Source organism: Vidua macroura, chromosome 1 (assembly GCF_024509145.1).
Source record: "Vidua macroura isolate BioBank_ID:100142 chromosome 1, ASM2450914v1, whole genome shotgun sequence".
Classification (NCBI taxonomy): Eukaryota; Metazoa; Chordata; class Aves; order Passeriformes; family Viduidae; genus Vidua; species Vidua macroura.
Genome location: NC_071571.1, coordinates 42,902,307 through 42,925,796, shown reverse-complemented (window position 1 = coordinate 42,925,796; position 23,490 = coordinate 42,902,307). Strand labels below are relative to the sequence as shown.

The window sequence follows — 23,490 nt, the reverse complement described above, 5'->3', positions numbered from 1 at the left end:
TTAGTAACTTACAAGACAATCAACAACCAACTTAGCCAGACTTTTAGCCACTCAGTTGTCTCCTTACACAGCTTTCTCCACCCATATTATGCTCTAAAATGGGGGAATTAAGTTTTAGGTGATTAGGAAAGATCATACCAGGGTACCACTAGCATACTGTCTGTTTCAAAGTCAAAAAGGAAGCACAATAGTCACCACTGCACATTCCCTTCCCTACCCACTATGACAGGAGCTAAATAGCGCTGTTTACAGTGTTCCAGCATAAAGCCAACCTGCCAAGCTTCTAACAGAGCAGAAACTGAGTTATGTGCCTTCTCTTCCAAACTCCCCAAGAAGGAACTGTGCTTAGGCACCAGTCTAATGCCAGAAGGTTGTCCACTTCTCACACTCCTCACCCTGATCCTAGTCCTAATCTAGCCCTAGGCCTTGGCTAAGATTTCTGCCCTGGGACAGGCTAACTCTCTAGGTGTCCATTACTGACGTGAGAGTCCTGCTGGCAAGAAACCCTCACTAGGACAACCCAAACCACTTTGAAGACTGAGTGATTAAGTGACCTCACAGGTGGCTGGTGGCAATCTTGTATTAAGGAAAATTTTGATAATACAGGCACTGGTCTGTGAGATCAAATACCACGTCTTTAGTAATGCATCATAGGTAGCAAAGAAAGAACTCAGCAAAGGGAAAAGGCAAAGGGAAGAATGAACAAACTCTGCCCTGGGCTTCTCCTTGCTCTCAAGCACTTTCAGATTAAACTGTGAGAAAAGTAATGATTTTGTTTGCCATAAAAAGCCTTTTCCCTCATATTCCAGATACACCAAGCATTGTCAGGACAGACCTGGAAGTGAAGCCACCTGAAAAAGCCTACAGGCACCCAGTGCTAAGCACCAGAAGGAAGCATGGCAGCTCTTCTCCTGTTTGCTGAGAGAAGGTCCTGACTGATGCTCCTGAGGCCCACCAGCAGTCCCATTGCTTGAGCTGGCTCAGGACCAGGCTCACAGGAGACGCTGCACCCCCACAGCTCTTCCTTAACATGGCTAAACAAATGGATGGAAACAACTTAAAGCCGGCCTGAACACATCACCTATGCGCTGCCGCCCTGGCCTCTTCACATTCCAGAGCAAAAAACCAAAAAGAAACCCTTCCAGGGAACGGAGCCAGAACCGGGGGTGGGGGGGGAAGTTCATCAGGAGGCCACGAGGCCAGGTGGCAGAAGAGCTGAACCGGCGTCACCGCGGAGGCACCCCCGAGGACTCTCGGGGACAGCCCGGGCGCCACCGGCCGGGGCAGGATGTGAGCTCATGGCACCGCCCCTTCCCCGCCCGCCCGGCGGTGCCGGTTCCGCCGCCCCGAGTCCCGCCTCGCTCCCTCTCACCGCCTCCGGGGCCGGGGGTCCCGGCTCCGCCTGGGCCGGTGAGTGCTGCGGGGGGACCCGCGCCCCTGGGGCCGGTCCGGGCGGCCGGGCCTGGGCAGAGGCGGCGGCCGGGCCCGCTCGGGGCGGGGAGCGCGGCCCGCGGGCCCGGGCAGCGGGGCGGACCCGGGGCTGCGTGAGATCCGCGCTGTGTTTGTCCGCAGGCGGACGCGGCAGAGCCCCGGCGCGGTGCCCGCGGCCGGAGGAGGTGCCGCCATGGGGAACCAGCTGGCTGGCATCGCCCCCTCGCAGATCCTCTCGGTGGACAGCTACTTCTCGGACATCCACGACTTCGAGTATGACAAGAGCCTGGGCAGCACCCGCTTCTTCAAGGTGGCCCGAGCCAAGCACCGGGAGGGGCTGGTGGTCGTGAAGGTGTTTGCTATTCAGGATCCCACCTTACCCCTGACGAGCTACAAGCAGGAGCTGGAGGAGCTGAAGATAAGGTTACACTCGGCACAGAACTGCCTCCCCTTCCAGAAAGCCACCCTGTCCGAGAAGGCCGCCATGCTTTTCAGACAGTACGTACGGGACAACCTTTATGACCGAATTAGTACCAGGCCGTTCCTAAACAACATTGAGAAAAGGTGGATCGCTTTCCAGATCCTCACTGCGGTGGACCAAGCGCACAAATCTGGAGTCCGCCACGGTGATATTAAAACAGAGAACATCATGGTGACCAGCTGGAACTGGGTTCTTCTAACTGACTTTGCCAGTTTTAAACCAACTTACCTTCCTGAAGACAATCCTGCTGACTTCAATTACTTCTTTGACACATCCCGGAGGAGAACGTGTTACATCGCTCCCGAGCGCTTTGTTGATGGCAGCATGTTTGCCACGGAGCTGGAAAACATGCGGGACCCTTCCACTCCTTTGGTAGACTTGGCAAATAGCAATCAGCGAACAAGAGGGGAGTTAAAACGTGCAATGGATATCTTTTCTGCAGGTACTTGGAGCTATCAGGTGTTGTTTCTATCTAATGCAGTGCAGAAGAGCTTAACTGGGGTTTTTTGATTCCTTTTTCTTTTTTCTTACAGTGGGTTTGGAGAACAGCATGTTAAAAACTTGTGTATTTTAAGCATAAAGACCCAAACCTTTTTCATTCACAGCAAAATACAAAGACAACATAATAGGCTACATAATTTAAGTGTATCACTATTACTTGAGGAGAGAAATCACAACCTATACTGTTATGGCTCAGCTATGCTCTAGGAAAGAGGTGGTTCTTCAAGGCACAGTCCATCATCTTCTATTGGCAGAGAAGCATGTGCCTCATGGGGCCTGAGAGGAGAAACCAGTCCATGGCCCAGTTCTGGGGGGACTGCCACAGCTTTCTGGGTAATTTGGCAATACTAGCTCTAGAAGCCCCTTCTCATTTTATTTTCCCCACAGGCACGAAGTGGGAGCAAAGTCCTGTTATGGTCCCACTCACAAATACTAGTTAAAGAGTTTGACTGTGGGAGATTGCCTTGAGTCTTGGCCTTATCTTGAAAGTCATGAGTTTAGCCCTTGTTTTTTGGGTTTTTTTTGTTCCCTTAAAGTGATTGAAAATATGAATTTAAAGGAATTTTACAAGTTGCTCTTATGGCCAAACTTCCAGGACACTCCACTGATAAAGCAGACTATTGTGAGCAAACTGCAGGAGCAGGTTCTTTGAAGTACTTGTGTCATGTACGCAACACTGGGGGTCTGTTTTTGGCAATCATGTGTGAGTGAATATATGCTGTGTCCCAGTATCAGCTGTGGGAGCAGAAGTTATTCCTTTACCTTCTGTAAAAGGGTTGCTTAATTTTGACTACCTGACCCATGCTGACTTACCACACTCTTCTTCCACATGACAGTGATGTGGGTTCCTTTTCTAGTGATGAATTTTCCAGCTGGCAGGTGGCTGAAGTCACTGCCTCATGTTTTCTAATTGCAAACTCCTCTGCTGTTGACATGCTTGAAATAAATTACTTGGAACAGATTTCAGGGATCAAGTATAAAAGCCAGGTTTTGGAGCTTGAGATGTTATCTCCTTTCTGCAAATTAATTTAGCAACTCATTTGCCTTATATTGCCAAGTCTTCAAGCAAAGACTTGTTTAGGATTTGTTCTTGTCTGCATATAGAAAACAAAGTTAAAGTGTCTGTTTATAATCCTCTGACATCTTTGACTTCTTTTCTTTCTGTCCCAGGTTGTGTAATAGCAGAGCTCTTCACAGAAGGTGTACCCTTGTTTGATTTATCTCAGCTTTTGGCATACAGAAATGGCCTCTTTTCCCCTGATCAAGTCCTAAACAAAATTGAAGACCGCAGTATCAGAGAACTGGTAAGGATGGACTACGTCCTTAATTAGAATCCTAATTAGAACCATCTGTGTGTTCTGTTTGCAGTTTATTTCACCTACTTTGGTGACAGATTGCTTAGGTTTGGGTTTTGATGTTTTTGTATTACAAATGTCTAAACCTTTGATCTTTCTCTCCCGCTCCCTCCCATTTCTGCCTTTCTCAAGGTCACTCAGATGATCCATCGAGAGCCAGATAAACGTTTAGCAGCTGAAGACTATTTGAAACAGCAACGTAACAATGCATTTCCTGAAATATTTTACACTTTCCTTCAGCCTTACATGGCCCAGTTTGCCAAGGAAACGTTTGTGTCAGCAGATGAACGTATATTGGTCATACGTAAAGATCTGGACAACATCATTCACAATCTCTGTGGGCAGGATCGCACAGAGAAGGCCGAGGGAGAGACAAAAGAGAATGGGCTGGTTATTCTAGTGTCTGTGATAACTTCCTGTTTACAGACTCTCAAGTACTGTGATTCAAAACTGGCTGCTTTGGAGCTAATTCTTCATTTAGCACCAAGATTAAGTGTAGAGATTCTTCTGGATCGTATTACTCCTTATCTGTTACATTTCAGCAACGACTCTGTGCCCAGGGTGAGGGCAGAATCTGTGAGGACACTAACTAAAGTTCTTGCTCTCGTCAAAGAGGTGCCACGCAATGATATTAACATTTACCCAGAATACATTCTGCCAGGCATTGCACACTTGGCCCAGGATGAAGCCACCATCGTCAGACTTGCATATGCTGGTAAGAGGATATCCAGTCAAAACTCCAAATCTTGAGCTTTTCTGTATTCTCTTAACTGTTTCTGTCAGTAAAACTCACTAGTAGTCTCAGAAGTGACTGCAGGTAATGACACCTCTACTTACATTTCATTAACTCTGATTGTTTCCCTAAAATGGCCTGATGGAACTGAATGAATAAGAAACTAACTTAAAGCATCAGTGTGTTGCTGGGCTGTAGAGCTGTTTTCCAACAACATGAAATTTGATATGCAAGGGCTGAAATTAGATTATGTGCTCTGTAATAAACTGGCTTATACTGTAACAGATGTTTTCTTTAGATGTTATTCAGATGTCGGAGTGCTGCACAGTTCAGGAAGAAGCTTTACTCTGTGCCCTTACTTGCTATGACTAGCATGTTTTCATTGGGTTTTGGGGTTTTTTTAGTTGAAAACATCAGGTGATGTTTTTCTTTTTTTACTAAGTAAACTGATAAAAATAATTATTGAAGACTTTGTATACTTAATGTATAGAACCAATTGCTTGTGGTCACTGTGATCAATTTAAATTTCAAATACATTAATGTATTTAAAGGTAGTCTAACTGGGTTAACTTCTGTTACTATAGTACACTTTTGGAAGTGGTCAGACTGGTCACTTAAGAGTATTTGGTCTGGGCTGTGGACAGGCTCCATTGGCATGTTGCTGTTGATTTGGATGACGCTCAGAATGGCTGCTTAAGTGGGACTTCTGCCTTGATGTTATTGTTCCTGTGCCAGCAGTGGCTGACCCATATAATGCAGCCTGAGTTGCTTCAGCAGCTTCCAAATGGTGCAGAACGATGCCAAGTCGGCGGGATACCCTGACAAATGTTCTAAAAGTGGATTCCAGGGTAACAAGTTGTTATTCCCTAGGATACATGTCCTGGTGTGGCGGTTTGTTGTTATTTTGTTGCAGTCTACTATGTGACAATGTTAGTTCAGGCTATTTCGCCTTTAAGTTCTACTCAGTTGTTTAGTCACAAAACTGAGATTAAGTGGCATTTAGGGCTTGTTCTAGAAGAATTAAATTAGTCTTTGTTACACCTAATAGAATTAGGATTTTTCCATTTGTTTACATGACAAAAGTACTGTGTGATTTGATGTACTTTGGTAGCTTTGCTGGGAGTTAACAGAAGTGGGTTGACCAGAGCATCCTGTATAATTTCAGTCCTTTTTGCCCATCGTGATTGGTTGTGCCCATCGTTGTCAGTGGCTGTAATCTCTCTTCAGGGAGATCATCAGACAGATGTACATTGGCAAAGCAGAACAATTCTTAACCGAAATGTTTTCCTTTTGCAGAAAACATAGCATTATTGGCAGAAACAGCTCTGAGATTTCTGGAGTTAGTACAGCTGAAAAATCTGAATATGGAAAATGAACCAAATGGTGAAGAAATGGATGAAACATCTCACCCTAGTGATAACTATGACACAGGTAATGTCACTTTTTGCCTGCTTATAGTAGGAAATCGTGAGCCAAAGCTCCTAGGTAGCACCGATCTATCTCATCTCTCAAAGCTTAGCCTTCCTATTAAATGGGGAAGAGTGTTTTGCCTTGACCAGTATCAAAGTGTGTGTGTTACAGCTTCACGTAGAGACAGATACCTCTGCTCTGCATGTTGTGAGAGACAAAAAAGTATAAAAATGAGCATATTTTTCTTCTCCAGAGGTCCTCAAGTATTTGACTGTGATGCTGGCTGCATGGTTGCATATCCAGCTTCACTTCCAGCTTGTCTCATAAAAAGACAGCTGCAAAAACACGCCTGTGTTCCAAATACTGCTTCTGTTGGAGTGGGAAGCAGCGTTAGCTTTGGAAAACCTGTCAAATTCTTGCATAGTTATTGTACTGTATTTTTCAGTCATTCTTCCTTTTCTGTTGCTGTGTTTCACAATTCTTGTCTGTTTGCCTGGCAAAACTAAATATGTGGATACCATTTGGCAGTAACATTACTGTAACGATTTATTATAATGTTGTATATATTATATATCTGTATAGCGCAGAGAAAGAGTTAAAATCCTAAGGATGGATTTTCTTTTTCTTTCCCTTTGGAAAGATACATGGTAATAAAGTGATCTGTGTGTCATCTCCAGTGCCTTTTAGTGTTGCATAAATTCCCAGAAGAATGCTGGGCAAATCTAAGCTGGGAAGAGTTTGTGGTTAAAAACTGTCATTTCTCTTCTGGGCTAAGAGATCAATCTGTGATTAATCAGAGTTGGTAAACATCCTGCACATATTCCATTTGGGGAAAAGGCAATTATCTCTTAACTAGCTGCAGGATGATACTGTAAAATAAAACAGCAACAAATCTACTAAAACCAAATATAAAAGATCCTCTTCAAATTCCTTCATGTAAGGTATGGGGTGCTCAGAATTGCTGAGGAGTGAGAGAGGAAGCTCCATTGTATGGGCTGTGTTTCTAAGAAATGCTGTCCCCTATCCCTTGAGATAGCTTGGAGATGAAAGAAGTAACACAAGGAAGAAAGAAGCTTGAGTAGTTCTGTTCTTTTCACCCTTTTTGAAACCAAGCATGAGAAATTTGAACCCAGGAGGCAGATTTTTCATGTGGCTGATAGACAAGGTCATGATAGAAAGCAAATTAGCTGGACTTCTGACTGCAGGTGAATGATAATCACCCCTCAAAACTGGTGCAGCAGTAGCTGAAATTTTTGTGTTGCTTGTTTGAGATTCTGCTTTGTAGTTTTCAATAATATGCAGTGCATTAACAATCTGTTACTTGCATTTAATAGAAATACTTTTTTAAATTGTATCATGAAGTAAAAGCCATAGGCAAGGTAATCTTAAAATTTTTCATCAGTATTGTTAGGTTAACTGCAGAAATTTAAACTGGAAGCACTCACTTTTTCAAGTGTTCTTATATTCCACTCTGTATGCTTAATGAAATGAATCTATCTACCTAAAGAAAAACATAGTCTTGATCTGTTGTCAGTTCACAAATTTCGAGATTCATAGTCAAATAAACATATCAAACCAAAATTGCCTCAAAGCATTTTGTTTACTGTGGTAATGTTGCTGCTGACTCATTCTGATGCTTCTTTACATCTGCATATCACCTATATGTATAAAATGAGTAGAATCATCTTAATGGAAGGAATTTAGTGGAAGTTTAGAATAAATTGATCTAGGTAAAAATGTCACACATTTCTCTACTCTGGCTTTGTCACCACCTCATGCTTAGCTTGAAGTCTTTGGTAAGCCCTTGTTGGAACTGTTGAGGTTCTGTTGCATTGCCAATTTTACCAAAAATGTTGTTCAGGGTGACCTGTCACTGTAACTGCTTTGGCAGCAGGTCGTAGACATGCACACACTGTTTCTCCTCAGCCAAAATGTTCATCCTGTTGTCCCTTGCAGAGTTGCAAGCCTTGCATGAAATGGTCCAGCAGAAAGTTGTAACTTTGCTAAGTGACCCAGAGAATATTGTGAAACAGACACTGATGGAAAATGGAATAACACGTCTGTGTGTCTTTTTTGGGCGTCAAAAAGCTAATGATGTTCTTCTGTCTCATATGATCACTTTCTTAAATGACAAGAATGACTGGCATCTTCGAGGAGCTTTCTTTGACAGCATTGTTGGTAAGTGTTGGTTTTGGCCAAACAGAGTGGAAAAAAATTAAATAAATAAATTAACAGTTTCCAGGATATGAAAAAATAAGTCATATAAAAGTCCTCCTTATAAAGATTTCTAGAATTTATATGAAAAGAGTTTTCTGAATTATTGGGTGGAAATGTTTCATTAGGGAATGAACATGAAACAATGTAGATACAAATGTATACTTCTTTTAGTCCAAATATTTAATACAAATGCAACTGAGGCATTTAAGTCTAGGCTAGATTAACATTAAAAAATTGGAATTTAAATGCTTTTTTTCTTCTTTGAGTCTCTGCTACAGCCACTAATTTAAAAAGCTAAATTATGGCAAGTGATTACTAGGATTTCTACAAGCTCTATAGTAGATGCATCACTTCACATATGCACATGGTCCGATTCACTTCAGTAGATCTATTCATATGATGAAAACTAGACATTGGTATATGCTGAAGTTATAACTGGAGAAGTTTTTGTAATGCCTTAAAACATCACCTAAAGATTCCTGTTACTTCAGAACACTTCAGAACAATTTAAAAAATCTTACCAATAATGACATCAGCTGTTAAGTATATCTAATGGTCTATGTATGTTGGAAATGCACATGAACATTGCTGAGAGTCATTGCTCAGGATTTGTGAGTCAAGAAAACTTTCCCAAGTGCAGTTCCCGAGGGCAAAAATAGTACTTCAGGTGCATGGCAGGAAAACCAGTCATGATCAAACTTTCAGTGGGGCCATTATGGTAGCTACACATTCCATTGTAACTGGAAGCCACAAAATGCTGTGCTGGCAAACTGCCAAGAAGTGATATTGATAACTTATCAGAAATTGTTTAGAAGGAGCAATGGAACAGCCAAAGCACAGGTCTGAGTGTCCTGACTTCTTGCAAAAGACATAGAGACATGTGGAGCAATTAAAAGTGAAGACATATAACCTATATTTTTAACTCCTCTCCCAGTGTCTGTTCAAAACATCCACAGAAGAATTCAGATTAAGTTCTAAAGTATATTTTTATTTTACTTCAGGCATTTGCACATCTTTAGAACTGAGCTCTCTTAACTGGTATTTAAGTAAGTAAACCTGTGGCTGTGAGCAGATGCCCTTCTGTAGCAGTGGCACTGAGGGTATTTCTCTTTCTAGTGCTATTTCTCTCTCCTTCCTCCCTTCCTTTTAGCAAAGGGTTGCAAAGTCCAGCATTAAGACATGAACAAGTATATTGATTATTACCTTATTAGATTAGAAGTGATAAAGTTATTTTATGTTTACTCTCAATTCTGATAAGAAGACAGAGTTTTCTGGTGTTTATCAGTTTGGTTTGGATTTTTATGTTATTTTTATGTTTCAGGTGTTGCTGCTTATGTTGGCTGGCAAAGCTCATCAATACTCAAACCTCTGCTTCAGCAAGGTCTCAGTGATGCTGAAGAATTTGTCATTTATAAAGCCCTCAATGCTCTTACTTGTATGTGTCAGCTGGGGCTCTTGCAAAAGCCCCATATTTATGAGTTTGCTTGTGATATCGGTAAGTTGAAATGGAGAATACCCTGTTTTCCTAGTAAAGAAAATAAATCTCAGTACTACATAAAGCTCCCCTATCAGGTTAGCTGTCCAGAATACAAACCTGTAGTTCTGTTTTAGAATTTAAACAAAATGGTGGTATGAACCTACAGCTAGTTTAACCATGTTAGTGCTCAGGACTCTAAAATAATAGTTTTGGTGGAACAAATTGGAAGCATCTTGCCAGATTTTATATAGGGCAGCAGCAAAAAACACTCACTCCAAAAACTTTCTGCCTTAAGATCTTTCCTTGGTCTACATGACAACTACTGTAAAGAAAAAATCCTGGTTGCTTTTGGTAGTCCATCAGGCACATAATTTGCAAACACACATTAGCCTTTGAAGGTAAGAGAATTCAGACAATCATGATCCTTTCTTATTCTAACACCATAAAAACCCATTAACTCAATACACTCTTGGTTGCAGAGTTGGTGTCTCCTTCCTGATCAGGCTTATCAATTTAATTTAGATGTGCCCAAGATTTAGCAGCTATTTATGGAAAAAAAATACCAATTGATATTTTGAGATGTAGTCTGCTTCTTCTTAACGTTATAGTTTTACAAATGCACTCAGAATTTGGAGCAGATGATCTGTGATTACATCTCATGACTAGATACAGTGCCTTGACAACAACTTCTTAAAGTCCACGTAATTAGGGGGACTTCTGAGTCTTGTAATTTTGGAATATAAGTAGTGATTCTTCAAAGGAGAGAGGGAAAGCAGGAAGGAATGAAGTATTTACTTAAAAAAAAATCACCACTTTTAGGATTCACTGTAATTGTTAGAATGTGGTTGAGATTTATTTTTGGATTAGTCTCCATTGTAAATCTGTAGTTGACAATTAGGGATTGAAATGAACAAATAAGGAAAAGTTGCTTCTTGGCAAGAGCAAGGAAATTGAGCAGCGTGAGTACAGTGAAATCAATGAAATATTTTCCTCCGTATGAATGTTTTAACCTTGGTGCTCTGGAAGAGAGAAGGCTCAGTTTTGGGAGTAATTCTGTTAGAAGGAAATTACATCACAGGCTTCCATATTCAGGATGATCTCCTCTCTCCTATATGAATGATATATTTTAACAGCCTATTTTTCTTTCAGCACCATTCCTGTGTCACCCTAATCTTTGGATACGTTATGGTGCAGTTGGATTTATCACTGTGGTGGCACAGTATTTGAATATTGCTGATGTCTATTGCAAGCTAATGCCATACCTCCATCCTTTTATCACACAACCAATAATACAGGTAATACTTCCAATAATATTAATGGGAATATGTCTGGACTAGCCATGATTCATAAGTTTGTCTTGGCCATGGTCCTGGCTATAAGGACCATATATACTTTTTTTCAATTAAGATTACAGGCAATTACAGATTTTTTGATCTCTGCTGGCAGATTTATAGAATGGCCATTGCTTTCCGTGTTTTAAAGACTGTTGTTTCAAATTTGTTGCAAAATGCAAAACATTTTACAAAGCCTAAAATCAGCAGGTATGGTTTTGGTTCAATCCTTTTCTGCCTCGTTTATGGTCAAACTCTTCCAATATTGTGCTAGTTTACAGGAGTCTAAAAAGGATAGAAAGTTGGCTGTGAAACAAGTTGGTTTATGTTCTGTGCTTTCATCTCCAAGACCAGTCAATTAGTGATTACCATGCTTGTGATTTCACCAGAACCACTCCTGTGTTTCAGTGCTTTGCCAAGGGTCAGGGCACAATGCTCAGCATGAATGAATTAAGTCATTTACTATTAGGGCATGTCCAGGAATGACCTGCATAATGCTGGTAGTATGATCATATAGGCATCTTTGGACACAATTTCAGGACCTGTAGACTGCACCTCTTGGGTGTTTTAATAGATAAAGAAATAATTGCAGTATGTACATTGAGAAATGCATCTGTGTTTAACATTTTATTGAAAACCTTGCAGATGGGAACTTCAATATAATAACATTTTTCCATGTTTACATGTTCTTTGTGCTGTGTTTTAGGCATTGATGGATAAATTTGTCTTGTTCACTTCCTGTGTCATATTAGTATATAAATCTTTTCTTCTTCATTTTAGTATACAAATCTTTGCTATGCAACACTATATTAAGCAAGTGAGTAGAGGGTAACATTAGTTGTATTGTAATATTAAGTCTTCATTCTGGACTCATTTTGAAGTTGTTTTTCATGCAGACTGCAAGCTATGAGAAGCACTTTATAGGAAAAAGGGAAAGAGAATGGAGAAAGTCTAACATGACCAATACAGATCTTATTTTCAAAAAAGGAGACAAGTTGAATCTAGATTATTTGTACAAGTTATATGGATATCATAATTTTGACTGGTCTGTTGTTTTGAATTGCAGGTAGACAAAGAAATAGTCCTATTGAGTGTACTTAAGGAGCCTGTCAGCCGTTCCATATTTGATTATGTCTTAAGATCAAAGGATATCACAAGCCTCTTCCGACACCTGCACTTGCGTCAAATGAAGAGAACTGGAGCTCTCTCTGAGTGCCCACCTCCAGAGGACCCTGCCATTGCACAGCTCTTGAAGAAGCTTCTTTCACAAGTAATTGGGTTTTATTTGTATTTTAAAAGTGAGGCTTGAGACTCTTGGGCTCTGTACACCTCCACAAACCCTCATCTTGCAGTTCCTGCTGTGAAGGACTCCCAGTCTGAGGTTCTGATCCTGCAAGCCATTAACTTCACTGATTTCACTATATGCTTGTGGGACAAGTTGTTCAGAACTTAAATATGTTTAAAAGATCTGCCAGATATAGAGACATATAAATACCACCTAAGTCTTTAAAAAATGGCTGCAAGTCTCAAACTTCCGATGCATCTTTGATGTGGCAGCATTACAGAAGTGTTGCTGGATCAAGTGCATTGTGTTGGATAAAGGAGTATGTATTTATTAAAGTGCTAGACATTTGTGCCAAAAAGAAATGGAGCTGGAAAGTCTTGAGGGTTATGTGTGAAGAGGGAACATAAAGAATCACTCACCCAAAGTAGTGAAAACTGGGAAGAGAAAGGACTGTAGCTGTGTGGGGTTTGTTTCCCCCACTATGGCTTGTGGGCTGTAAGCATGGTCTATGTGGCAGCTAAGCAGATTGCACCAGAGAGTGATCCAGCATTAAATTCTGTTCTGCCCTTTCACTTTTCCTTGCCCCATTCCTTAGGAGGAAAGATATTCTTACACCACAGTAGCTTACCTTATGTTTCGTATGAGCAATGGACCGATGCTTTGAATTCTGGGGATGTGTTCTTCGGCACTTCTGAACCAGTTATTAATTTTACTGCTTCTTAAATCTTCATGCCTTGATGCATGTTATTGTTAAGAGAGAGTAATATTACCTTTTCTTTTATTCTGTAGGGGATGACTGAGGAGGAAGAAGACAAACTGTTAGCACTGAAGGACTTTATGTTAAAATCTAATAAAGCTAAAGCCAATATTGTGGATCAGAGCCACCTGCACGACAGCAGTCACAAAGGGGTGATTGACTTGTCAGCTCTGGGAATAACTGGAAGACAAGTGGATCTTGTTAAAACAAAGCAGGATTCTGATGACAAACGTGGTTAGTATATTTTGTGATCTATATAGTTGAAGTATAGCCTTCCTTTCAGGGTGTTCTCAGTAAATCAGCCTACATGACTATTACCATCCTCACTGAGTTTGCAATAGGAAAATTACTGCTTCTGTTTGAAATGTGAGGTGGTGGAATGTTCTCTGATCATTGAAAAATGGGGATTACTTTTTCCCCTGAGAATGTTTAAATTATTTTGACTCCGTGTGCAGTTGTTCAGCTGATTGTGACAAACAGGACTCTAGTGACTCATGGCAACAGTGTAAATGTTGAAGGGTACATGTCTGCTCTGTTTCCTCTCAACAAGTGCTAAGCTCTTTAATTGTGAAAATCCTGGGTGTTTCCTTGAGGTAGCCTGAAGAAAACCAAAAACTCCTCAGGCTGCCACTGAGGAGTTGCCAACTGTTGCTCACCCAAGTACATGTGTTTTGGCCCTAGGGTTCTTCCGATTCTTGTCAACTCCCATTTTACTTTTTTTTATCTGCTCTTCTTTCAGCTCAAAAAACCTCTTATATTTCCTTGTTCAGACATGAAATCTACTTGCTGCTAACTATTTCAGTTCTCTGTAGCCTCAAAATTCTTCTTTACTAGACAGTTTGAGCTTCCTCTTTACTCTCTCAAACTTGCAATTCCCTCCTCTATTACATCACTGGTAGGTTCTGTGTTGTTACATATAGAAATACAGAAATATCTATAAAGCCTATAGCTATTAACATCTTATTTCCAGAATTAGGGTATTTTGCATATAATTGTAAAGGAAAGTACAGAAGTGTAGGATTTCTCTTTTTTTTTATCCTTGAATGAGGAGTCAACATGATTTAAAACTTAGTGTATATGAAGTCTATACTTGAAGTAATTTGTTTCACCCAAAGCTGTTACCCTTAAAGTCTTTATGCCTTTAACTTTTCTTCACTGACTTTGTCCAAATTTAATTTGTTCCATGTTTTTCTTTTTCTGTCTATATTTTACAGTTCTAAGTGACTCTAAAGGAATGCTGGAAATAAATAAATTTCTTATTTAAAGAGATAACATACTTGAATCTACAGGTGATGTTGCAATTATGATGGAAAACTGATTGTATTTGACACCAACAATTATTTATGTACTGTGCTGTTACAAATTTTTTCTTGATGTCCCTGCTCATTGTAGGGTGGTTGGACTAAATGACCCAAACCCTTTCATGATTCTATAAGAAAAATTTATCATATGGTGGAGTCTAATCCTGCAACCTTCTAGATGTAAGCTTTCCCTCTAGTGAAGTGGTCTATTACACGAGTCAGCTGTAGGATCAAGAAGATGTGAACACATGAGGCAGGTGCTTTGTTTGGTTTCCCTCATAAATGCTGTCAGCTGATGTCCACAACATAGCAGTAGGGTTTTCTCTGTACATAAATAACAATCTGGCCTGTAAACATTAGACTTCCATGTAGTCTCAAAGTAATGACAATCATGAGTGAATGTTGTCATGGTAATGTTGGGGGTGTTTTGTTTTTTAATTCTCACACCTCCTCCTTCCCTCCCTCCCTCCAAACTACTTATAGCTAGAAAGCATGTAAAGCAAGATTCAAATGTAAATGAAGAATGGAAAAGCATGTTTGGGTCCCTGGAACCTACCAACATCTCCCAGCCAATATCCAAAGGACATGGGCAAACTACTGATCCTGAAGCCATCCAAGCTGGGAAACCACTTCGTTCAGAGTCCTCAGCTGGCATTTGTGCCACCTTGTCATCCTCTCCACAGGTATACCTGAAAAATACTATGTTTGCATCTTACTTGAAATGATTTAATTGTTTTAAAGTCAAGTGGGACTATAGGGATGTGACGTTCTTGTTTTGTTTGGAGGTTATTTGACACTGACCATGCTATTGGCTGGTGTCTTCTTCAGCAGAGTTGCTGACTTTCAAGTTCTTATTTTTAAAATAAGAAGTGAGAGAGGACTGAAGTAAGTTTAGTCCCTTGAACAGAAGAGCTTCACTAGCAAAGAGATGTTTTGTACAAAGAGATGGTGCTTTGTGGATTAGACAACTATTATGTAAACTTTTCTGTCAGGAAAGACTTTTCCTCAAATTGCATGCCCTGATACATGTTAGGAGGAAGAGATATCATGCTTTTAACTTGGAAATCACAACAGCATTTACACATCCTATAATACTTATTACAGGTTAGAGGAGGATAGGCTAGGAACTCTGCAGGCCTTGAAGGCAGAGTGAACACTCTTTTCTGTTTACCTTCTAGTTGAAGATTAACTTCTGCTAGCTTTAAATGAATGTGTCTACCCTAAACTATAATGGAAACACTTCATACTTTTGTTTTTAAAGCCCAATGTAAATGAATTTGAGAGCTAACCTTTAATTTTGTCAGTCTTGAGAGCAATAACTGCCTCTGTAATAATCACATTAATAGGTGTGCACAGCGCATTATAGTTTCTTTAGAGAGAATATAGAACAGAGTAGGCAAACAGGGTAGAATAAGAGAATGTTAATCTTTTATATAAATAATAATTTTCACTGTTTTTAAATGCTAATTAATTGCTAATTGATTCAATAAAAAAGATTTTTTCCATTTTTATTCATTGTGTATGACAAAGAAATCTTATGAGGGGGATTTATCTGTATGTAGAATGTAAGGCATGTATTTTTAAGGGCTGATTTCCTACAGGCATCTGATGGAGCAGTTGTCCAGCCCAGAAAACCAACCCTGCAGGCCCTGAGTAGCACAATGTCCCCATCTGCACACCAGCTGCGCATCACCACCTGCAAAACTGAGCTGCAGCAGCTGATCCAGCAGAAAAGAGAGCAGTGTAATGCAGAGAGACTTGCCAAACAGATGATGGAGAATGCTGAGTGGGAGAGCAAGCCCCCACCTCCAGGTACATCACAGGCCACTGAGGTTATTAGATAAAAAACTTTATATATATATGTGTATATGTATAATTTGAGTCAAGATACCATCCTTTCATGGAAAAAATGCAAAGGGTGAGGAAAAGAGGAAATTCTTAGTTTAGGAAATGTGTTTACTGTGCAGAACACCTATGACCTAATGTCTGATTTAGAATTGAGGTAGTAGGCTTTTGCCTTTAATATTTAAAATGTCTTAACACTGTTCTCAGTGCCGGCTATGCTTTGCAGTTGTAATGAGTATCCTGATATAACTGTTAGTGGATGGATCTAGGGAGACTTGCATGTTCCTAATTAGGTTGTGGTTTTGTTTTCCCTGTAGGATGGCGTCCCAAAGGGTTGTTGGTAGCTCACCTTCATGAACACAAGTCTGCCGTGAATCGCATCCGGGTGTCTGATGAGCACTCCATTTTTGCCACTTGCTCAAATGATGGCACAGTGAAGGTCTGGAACAGCCAAAAAATGGAAGGAAAAACCACTACAACCAGGTAGCTTAAAAACCTGTGGTATTTGTACCTGCAATTTTACAGTGAAAAATAAAGTAGAGGAGGGAGCAAAATATTAATCACTTGTGGGTGTGCTGGAAATATCAATAAGGAGATATATTGGTGCTCCTCTTGGCTTGCATTTATAATAATAGATTGCTGTTTCAATTAGTTAATAAAAGAAAAAATGCAAAGGGACTGCTTTGTACATAATAATTACAGGCTTTTTTATTTCATTTCTGCACATATATAAATATATTCTGCTGTTGTTGTTTAAAGCCAACACTGGCTTTTTTGCTTTCTCATTTTGGAACAGCTAGAAAATGTTATTTTCAGAGCTTTCTCAAGAGCCATTGGTTTTAAGTAGGTGTTTAAGAGGAGTAATTTTTTTAAGTGTCACCAAAAATGACCTCTTTTTTCTCTCCTCCTATTTCTCTCTACTGTTTAGATCAATTTTGACATACTCTCGGATTGGAGGACATGTAAAGACACTTACATTTTGCCAAGGCTCACATTACTTGGCTATAGCTTCAGATAATGGTGCCATCCAGCTTCTTGGTATTGAAGCCTCAAAGCTCCCTAAATCTCCTAAAATTCATCCAATACAAAGCAGGTATGTACTTAAAACAGTTAAATCTCACCACACACCAAGCTCAAGCTGTTAGTATATTCCTCAGATAGATCCTCAAATTTGCTCTAGGCTTCCTGCTGGCTGAGCCTAGGCTGTACAGGAAGGCTGTAATCCATGTTCTTTTCCTGCTTCATAAAGAAGGGTTGAAAGGCAACTTTGCAGAGCTGACCATTCTTAGCTATAGGATATTTGTACTTCCTGTGTCACTGAACACATTATGAGCTTGAAACAGCCATTCTGAATAGTTCTCACTTGCTTTATTTATGTACTGGGATTGGTTAGTTCTTTGTTACAGTCTTAATACTTACAAAGTGATTTTGAGGGTTCTTTTGCAGGTCATTAGATAAAGGTTTACAGATGTGCAGCAACTGATGTTGCCTAAGACCTACAATTTTTCTCCCAGGCTCTTAATGTGGTAAGCTGGTAGAGATATGGATAATGGGATAGTATGTAGGGGAGTCTTTGGGCTTGATTTAGCTCTTTCTTACCTCCATATGAGCAGTGTTTCAATATTTGGCACTGAAGCTACAGCCTGATCTTGCAGTTTGAGTGAGAGGTATGTCCAGGCCTCAGAGAGTACTCACAGTACTGCTGATGGGGTCTCACAAGTGTGGAGCAGAGAGGGAGAATCACCTCCCACAGCCTGCTGCCCACACTTTTGATTCTTCTGTTGTGGGTGGCTTTTTTGGCTGTGAGCAGATATTGCTGGATCATGCTGAGCTTCTCATCAGCCAACACTCCCAAATCTTTCTGCTCAGGGCTGCTCTCAGTATATTCTCAACCCAGCCTGTATTTGTGCTTGGGATTGCCCTGACCCAGGGCACAGAGCTGTGTTTATATTTGCAAAGGGCTGCTGACAGCCTTGCAGGCCTTATCAGCAGAGAGATTTGAGAGAGCATAAGCATCCATTGTACTGAATTCAGAAAGCTGTTTCTGGTAGATGACTTGTGAAGTGACACAAAGAGGAAAAAGCTGCTCAACATAAGCTGTGGGAAAGAGTCTTAAACTTGGAGGGAGTAATATCTGTGTCTAAATGAGTTTATTATTTTAACCCAGGTCGTTAGATCTGAAGGATGATGGCTGTGTGGTAGACATTCATCACTTCAATTCAGGAGCCCAGTCAGTACTGGCTTATGGAACAGTTAATGGATCTCTGGTTGGATGGGATTTGCGATCCAGCAGCAATGCTTGGACACTGAAACACGATTTGAAGTTAGGCCTCATAACTTCATTTGCTGTGGACATACACCAGTGCTGGCTGTGTATTGGTAAGCCTGTATTTCTTGATAGTTTCTCTCTCTTCCCTGCCCCCTTCTTCCTTATAGTTTTCTCTTACAGTAACTACAGCTCAAGCTTTTGCTTGATCTGATTTTACTAGCATATGCTTTTCTCAAACAAGAGGAGAGAAATATCTTCTCATCTATTTTTGAGAAGCATTCTGCCTGCTAAGTACTTGAGGCTGAAGGCCATCTCCCTAGGAACAGAGCACAAAGATAAGGACAAAAACTCATATATTTATCTCTCTGACTAAGGGGAGCTTTTTCTCACCAGGAACGAGCAATGGTACCATGGCATGCTGGGACATGAGGTTTCAGTTACCTATCTCCAGCCACTCTCATCCTTCCAAGGCCCGAATCAGACGCCTGCTCATGCATCCTGTCTATCAGTCCTGGGTAATAGCAGGTAAAAGATGTCTTAAAGTTACCTCGCAATTGCCAGAGGTTGTGATTAAAGCAGCTTTTTTTTCAGCTTCTGCTTCAAGCCCTGGTAGAGAGTTGAAAAGAAAAAAAGTAGGGTTTAGCCATTGTCAAAATGACAGCATTTACAATTCTCATCTTCTGAGCATTGCAACTCTCATGAGGGGCCCTGTGTGTTGTCTACTGCATCCCCTTTTAAGGACAAAATGTTACAAAAGATTAAATTCAAACTCATGATGTATATTGAAGCTGATGGGAAATCTGCCACCATCTTCTGTAGAGCAGAGACTGAATTCCAGTTCCCCCTTCAGTCTAAGCCAGCTGTGTCATAGGTTAGAACTTTTGGAAATCTCCAAGATTCCTCATCTGATACACTTACAGCTGCTTCATCCTCACTGCATGTGGCAGTGTCATAGATTTCTATATGTTCGTCTCAGAAACACATTCCGAAATGGATGAGTATCTTAAACTAATCCTAAATAACAAAATTTATCAAGTTGCTGTAAAACGAGAGTAGTTTGAGTTTCATATTTTACTTGCTTTTAGGCTTCACTTCCTATTTTGAGTTATTAACCACCCTGGGAAATAAAACAAATTTCTTGAAGAAACATACAAATAAAGAAAGTTTTGCTGTGCTTTCTAGTTTGTTTCCTCCCTGTGAAAGCCTAAAGGAATGACAGAGTTCATAATTTTGGATTATTATTAAAAAGTCCTTGCCTGCTAGGTTGCTGCCAGGCTTGTAAGCAATCCCTTGAACAGAATTCTCTACCTGTCCACGTGAGTGTGGAAGTTCATTGTAGCTACTGAACTCTGTAACTTTGGATTGTTTTCTTACTTGCATAGGAGTGTTCTCCAAAGTCCCTGATGACTATGCTAAACAAACCATCTATCCTTCTCAAAGAAGGCTGAGAAGTTATCTAGGGAGGAAACTGAGGGTTTTATACATTTTTAAAGGGGTTGAGAATTAAATCAGGTTTCCTTTAAACTCTTTTAAATCAGACACTTTTAATTATAGTGAAGCTGCTCTCAAGCCAAACTAAAATAGTAAAGCAAGATTAACACAAATGCTGCAGGGAGCAAACAGAGAGTGTCTCTATGTCATACCCTTTATGTGATGTCCATAGAGCAAACAGCAAGAGCCAACCAAACTGCTTTGTACTTTTTGCACTGGCTTTATCTTTCCTGTAGCTGTTCAAGGCAACAATGAAGTCTCCATGTGGGATATGGAAACTGGTGATCGACGCTTCACTCTCTGGGCCAGCAGTGCACCACCTCTTTCAGAACTGCAGGTCTGGTCTCTTCCTTTCACAGTTTCTGTTGTGTAGCCAGGGTTAAAACAACCTTAGACTCCATGCTGTGCATCAGTACAGAACTTGCCCTGGGATTCATTTTGGCATTATAACTGTTTTACTTGTCAGAATTAAATGCCCTTTGTAAAACAGCAGTGTAACCTGAATCTTCATTGGTACCTTCCACTGTCTATGGAACGTACTTGTAACACTCACTTGTTATACCCAGCCATGTTCTTAGAAAACCAGTGAGCTGGTTAAGCTTGTAAAGATTATGAAAAAGCCAAAATTCATGGTGTGGCATCTTGTACTTATTTTTACTTGCTGTTCCTGGGGCTATGCATACTTCTGTAAACATCTGCTCTTTAACACATTCTTTCTGTAATGTAATACCTCTACTACACTTGAATGCTAGTTTAAAGCACGAAGTGGTTCTTCTTCAAGGACTTAATTGGGAAAGGAGCAATCTGGAATATGGTTCACAAATCCATAGACAAAAATAACCACAGCTGCTCCTATAAATGTTGTAAATGCCTACCCGGAATCTAATTAAACCTAAGTTTGTACATGCTACAAGGATTGCAGGTTGAGTTCATTTCAGTCCTGCCCTTTTTTACACAGGGAGCTCCATGATCTAAGATAGTTTTCTGTTGTATATGTGTTCCATAATGCCTTCATAGCCTAAAAATTTAAGCATCCATGTGCTTTTCAGTAGGATTTGCCTGCCTGATTCTTTTAAAAATAATCTCTCATCATTGAGAATGTAATTTCCAAGATTAAAAAAAAATAGGATTATGAAAGGTTAATTCTGTTGTATTGCTCTGTAAAGTGTAAGGGAGCAATTTTCATTAATATATTAAGATGTGGCCCATTAAAGTGACTTGGCATTTGCCAGAAAGATTTGGAAACTGGGTGGATGAATGTGGCAAGGCATGCATTCCCTTTCTGAAGCATGGTGACAGCTATTGCTGATAAATTATTTTTATATATCCTTTTTCCTGCTAGCCTTCTCCTCACAGCATCCACGGAATATACTGTAGTCCAGCTTCTGGTAATCCCATATTACTGACAGCAGGCTCAGACATGAAAATAAGGTAATCAAACTAAACAACTTCCTTGTTTGTCACTCTCCCCCTCCACCCCTGCTGGTGTACTAAATTTTGCCAAGTGTTGCCTAAGTAATCTCTAAGAAGCCAAAGCAATAATACTGAACATGTGTTCATTAGTAAACATCAGTGAGCTGAGGAAATTGTTCTCAGCAAAAGGACTGCAGAACTTGGTGCTTCTCTGAAACATGATGTGTTCTCTGAAACACAGTGTGTACCCTTCTGTAAAATTCTTCACAAGCTCCATGACAAAGACCAAAAAATAACTCATGTGTGAGCTTGATATGAGTGTAAATTTCTCTGCATCACTCCCTTCCACTAAGTGTAGAAAGTAGATAGCATTTCTGCCCAGTCATTTTCATCATAAGAGCTTGACCACTTTTAAGTTGATAGAATTGAACATCTCACCTTGATTTTGTTTCTTCATGTTCAGGTTTTGGGATCTAGCCTACCCTGAGAGATCGTATGTTGTTGCTGGAAGTTCTAATTGCCCATCTGTTTCCTACTACAGGAAGATAATTGAGGGCACAGAGGTGGTTCAGGTATTTTGCTTTGTTTGATAGACACCTATTCTGCTTGCCTTTGGATAGCCCTATGGATTGCACTCATTGCATGATGTCTTTAATTAGAACTCGTTCGCTCTTACTTTTTGTGGATGCTGTCAGCATGGCATTTTTGGGGGAGTTGGGAAGAAGTTACTTTAAAATAAATACATAATTTGTTTTTGATAGGATTGGACTCATCAAATACTACTTACATGCAGAAGCCAGAGTCGTATGTTTCTTTTTGGATATTGAAATTTAGACTTTTAAGATTTTTGGCTTTGATCAGTGTTCAGAATGTCTTTTGAGTAGGACCTTAGCAAGGCCATGTGAGATGTACTGGCTCAGGATAATACAGTAGCTTCATGCTGAAGTTTTTGTTACATCTTTCAGAGTGACTTTGGGAACTGGCAGTGTTGCTAGTTGTTAAATAGCACAACATTTTGTTTCAGTTCAACAAATTGAGTGCTACTTCAAAGATGACTAAAACAAGTCAGTAGGGGTCTACCCAATGCGCTGTTTTTTAGTGTTTCTTCTCAAACTTCTAAATTACATTCATACTATTGAAGCAGATTTTATAAAAGCTTTGGGAAGCCAAGATGTATGTGTTCCTATAATTTGTCTTCCCCCATTGGAATATCAAATTTTAGTGTCATTGAAATAAATATGAGAAAAACACCCATTGTCATGTCACCCCCATTGTAATGTCAGTTCAGATTAAGACTTCGGCTGTGTGTGATAAAAAGGAATTAACCAAGGAGTAGTCCTGAGAAAACTGTCAAAGGGTGTGCGGTTGTATGGTTGAGCATTTTTGTTTGATTGGTTTTTGGTGGAGGAGATTTTGCAGTGTTCTTACACTGACAACCTAATATGGATGACAGTCTCTCTTTGCAAATGCTTACCCTTCTGTAAATAGTATTTCTCACTTTGTTTTTATACAGGAAATTCAGAACAAGCAAAAGATGGGGCCCACTGATGAGACCCCTCGGAAGGGTCCGGAGTCTCTTCCAGTTGGGCATCATGATATTATCACAGATATCGCGACTTTCCAGACCACACAAGGGTTTATAGTAACTGCATCAAGGGATGGGATTGTTAAAGTGTGGAAATAAAAATTGTACTAATATATAGTATGTAAATATTTGTAATAAAGAAATAGTGTTATAATGAAGTTTTCAAGGACTGTTTCCAGTTAATGGAATGGAATAGACTTTAAAAACTATAAAAGCAATGATAAAATCAGTTACCTGTATCCTACCACCCTGTTGGCACTTCCTAATCACTTCTTATATTAAAGCTTTTTGGTATCCATAGCATTTCCTTGAAATATCAGGGAATCGATGAAGTCACTTAGTTTGGTTTTGACTACATTGTTCTTCAAGAACCTTTCAGGAAATTATTTAAGGACGTCCCACATGACACATTCTAAATGTGCACAAAGCAAAGAGCTGGTATCTAACTGCTCCTGTGTTGAATCTGAAAAATGAAATAAGAACCAGTGCACTGATGTCCCTGTATATTCTAATAACTATAATAAAGTCCACTTGAGCTTCCCTGTTTGGCACTTGGGTTTCTTTACATCTGTGGTTTCACTGCAGTGATTCTGCAGTCTCAGCTGCCA

At 40.1% G+C, this 23,490-nt stretch overlaps 1 protein-coding gene and 1 non-coding gene across 2 annotated transcripts; both read left to right on the top strand.

The window, feature by feature from the left end:
* Window positions 1-1,295: 1,295 nt before the first annotated feature.
* Window positions 1,296-23,040, top strand: PIK3R4 (phosphoinositide-3-kinase regulatory subunit 4). Its single transcript, XM_053982698.1, has 20 exons — window positions 1,296-1,410; window positions 1,573-2,354; window positions 3,584-3,717; window positions 3,901-4,483; window positions 5,798-5,932; window positions 7,868-8,089; window positions 9,450-9,623; window positions 10,755-10,900; window positions 12,003-12,206; window positions 13,011-13,212; window positions 14,763-14,962; window positions 15,881-16,091; window positions 16,442-16,607; window positions 17,053-17,217; window positions 18,292-18,503; window positions 18,787-18,918; window positions 20,121-20,221; window positions 21,227-21,315; window positions 21,761-21,869; window positions 22,811-23,040. The coding sequence occupies exons 2-20, from the start codon at window positions 1,625-1,627 to the stop codon at window positions 22,979-22,981; spliced, it is 4,086 nt and encodes a 1,361-aa protein (XP_053838673.1). The 5' UTR covers window positions 1,296-1,410; window positions 1,573-1,624; the 3' UTR covers window positions 22,982-23,040.
* Window positions 10,352-10,465, top strand: LOC128820382 (U6atac minor spliceosomal RNA). The gene has a single exon (XR_008440889.1). It is a non-coding gene; the product is annotated as a U6atac minor spliceosomal RNA (small nuclear RNA).
* Window positions 23,041-23,490: the final 450 nt, after the last annotated feature.

Coding starts and splice junctions, on each gene's coding strand:
- PIK3R4 (XM_053982698.1), top strand. CDS start 1,625: ATGGGGAACCAGCTGGCTGGCATCGCCCCCTCGCAGATCCTCTCGGTG. Junction 21,316..21,760: donor GGCTCAGACATGAAAATAAG/GTAATCAAACTA, acceptor CTTCATGTTCAG/GTTTTGGGATCTAGCCTACC. Junction 21,870..22,810: donor AGGGCACAGAGGTGGTTCAG/GTATTTTGCTTT, acceptor GTTTTTATACAG/GAAATTCAGAACAAGCAAAA.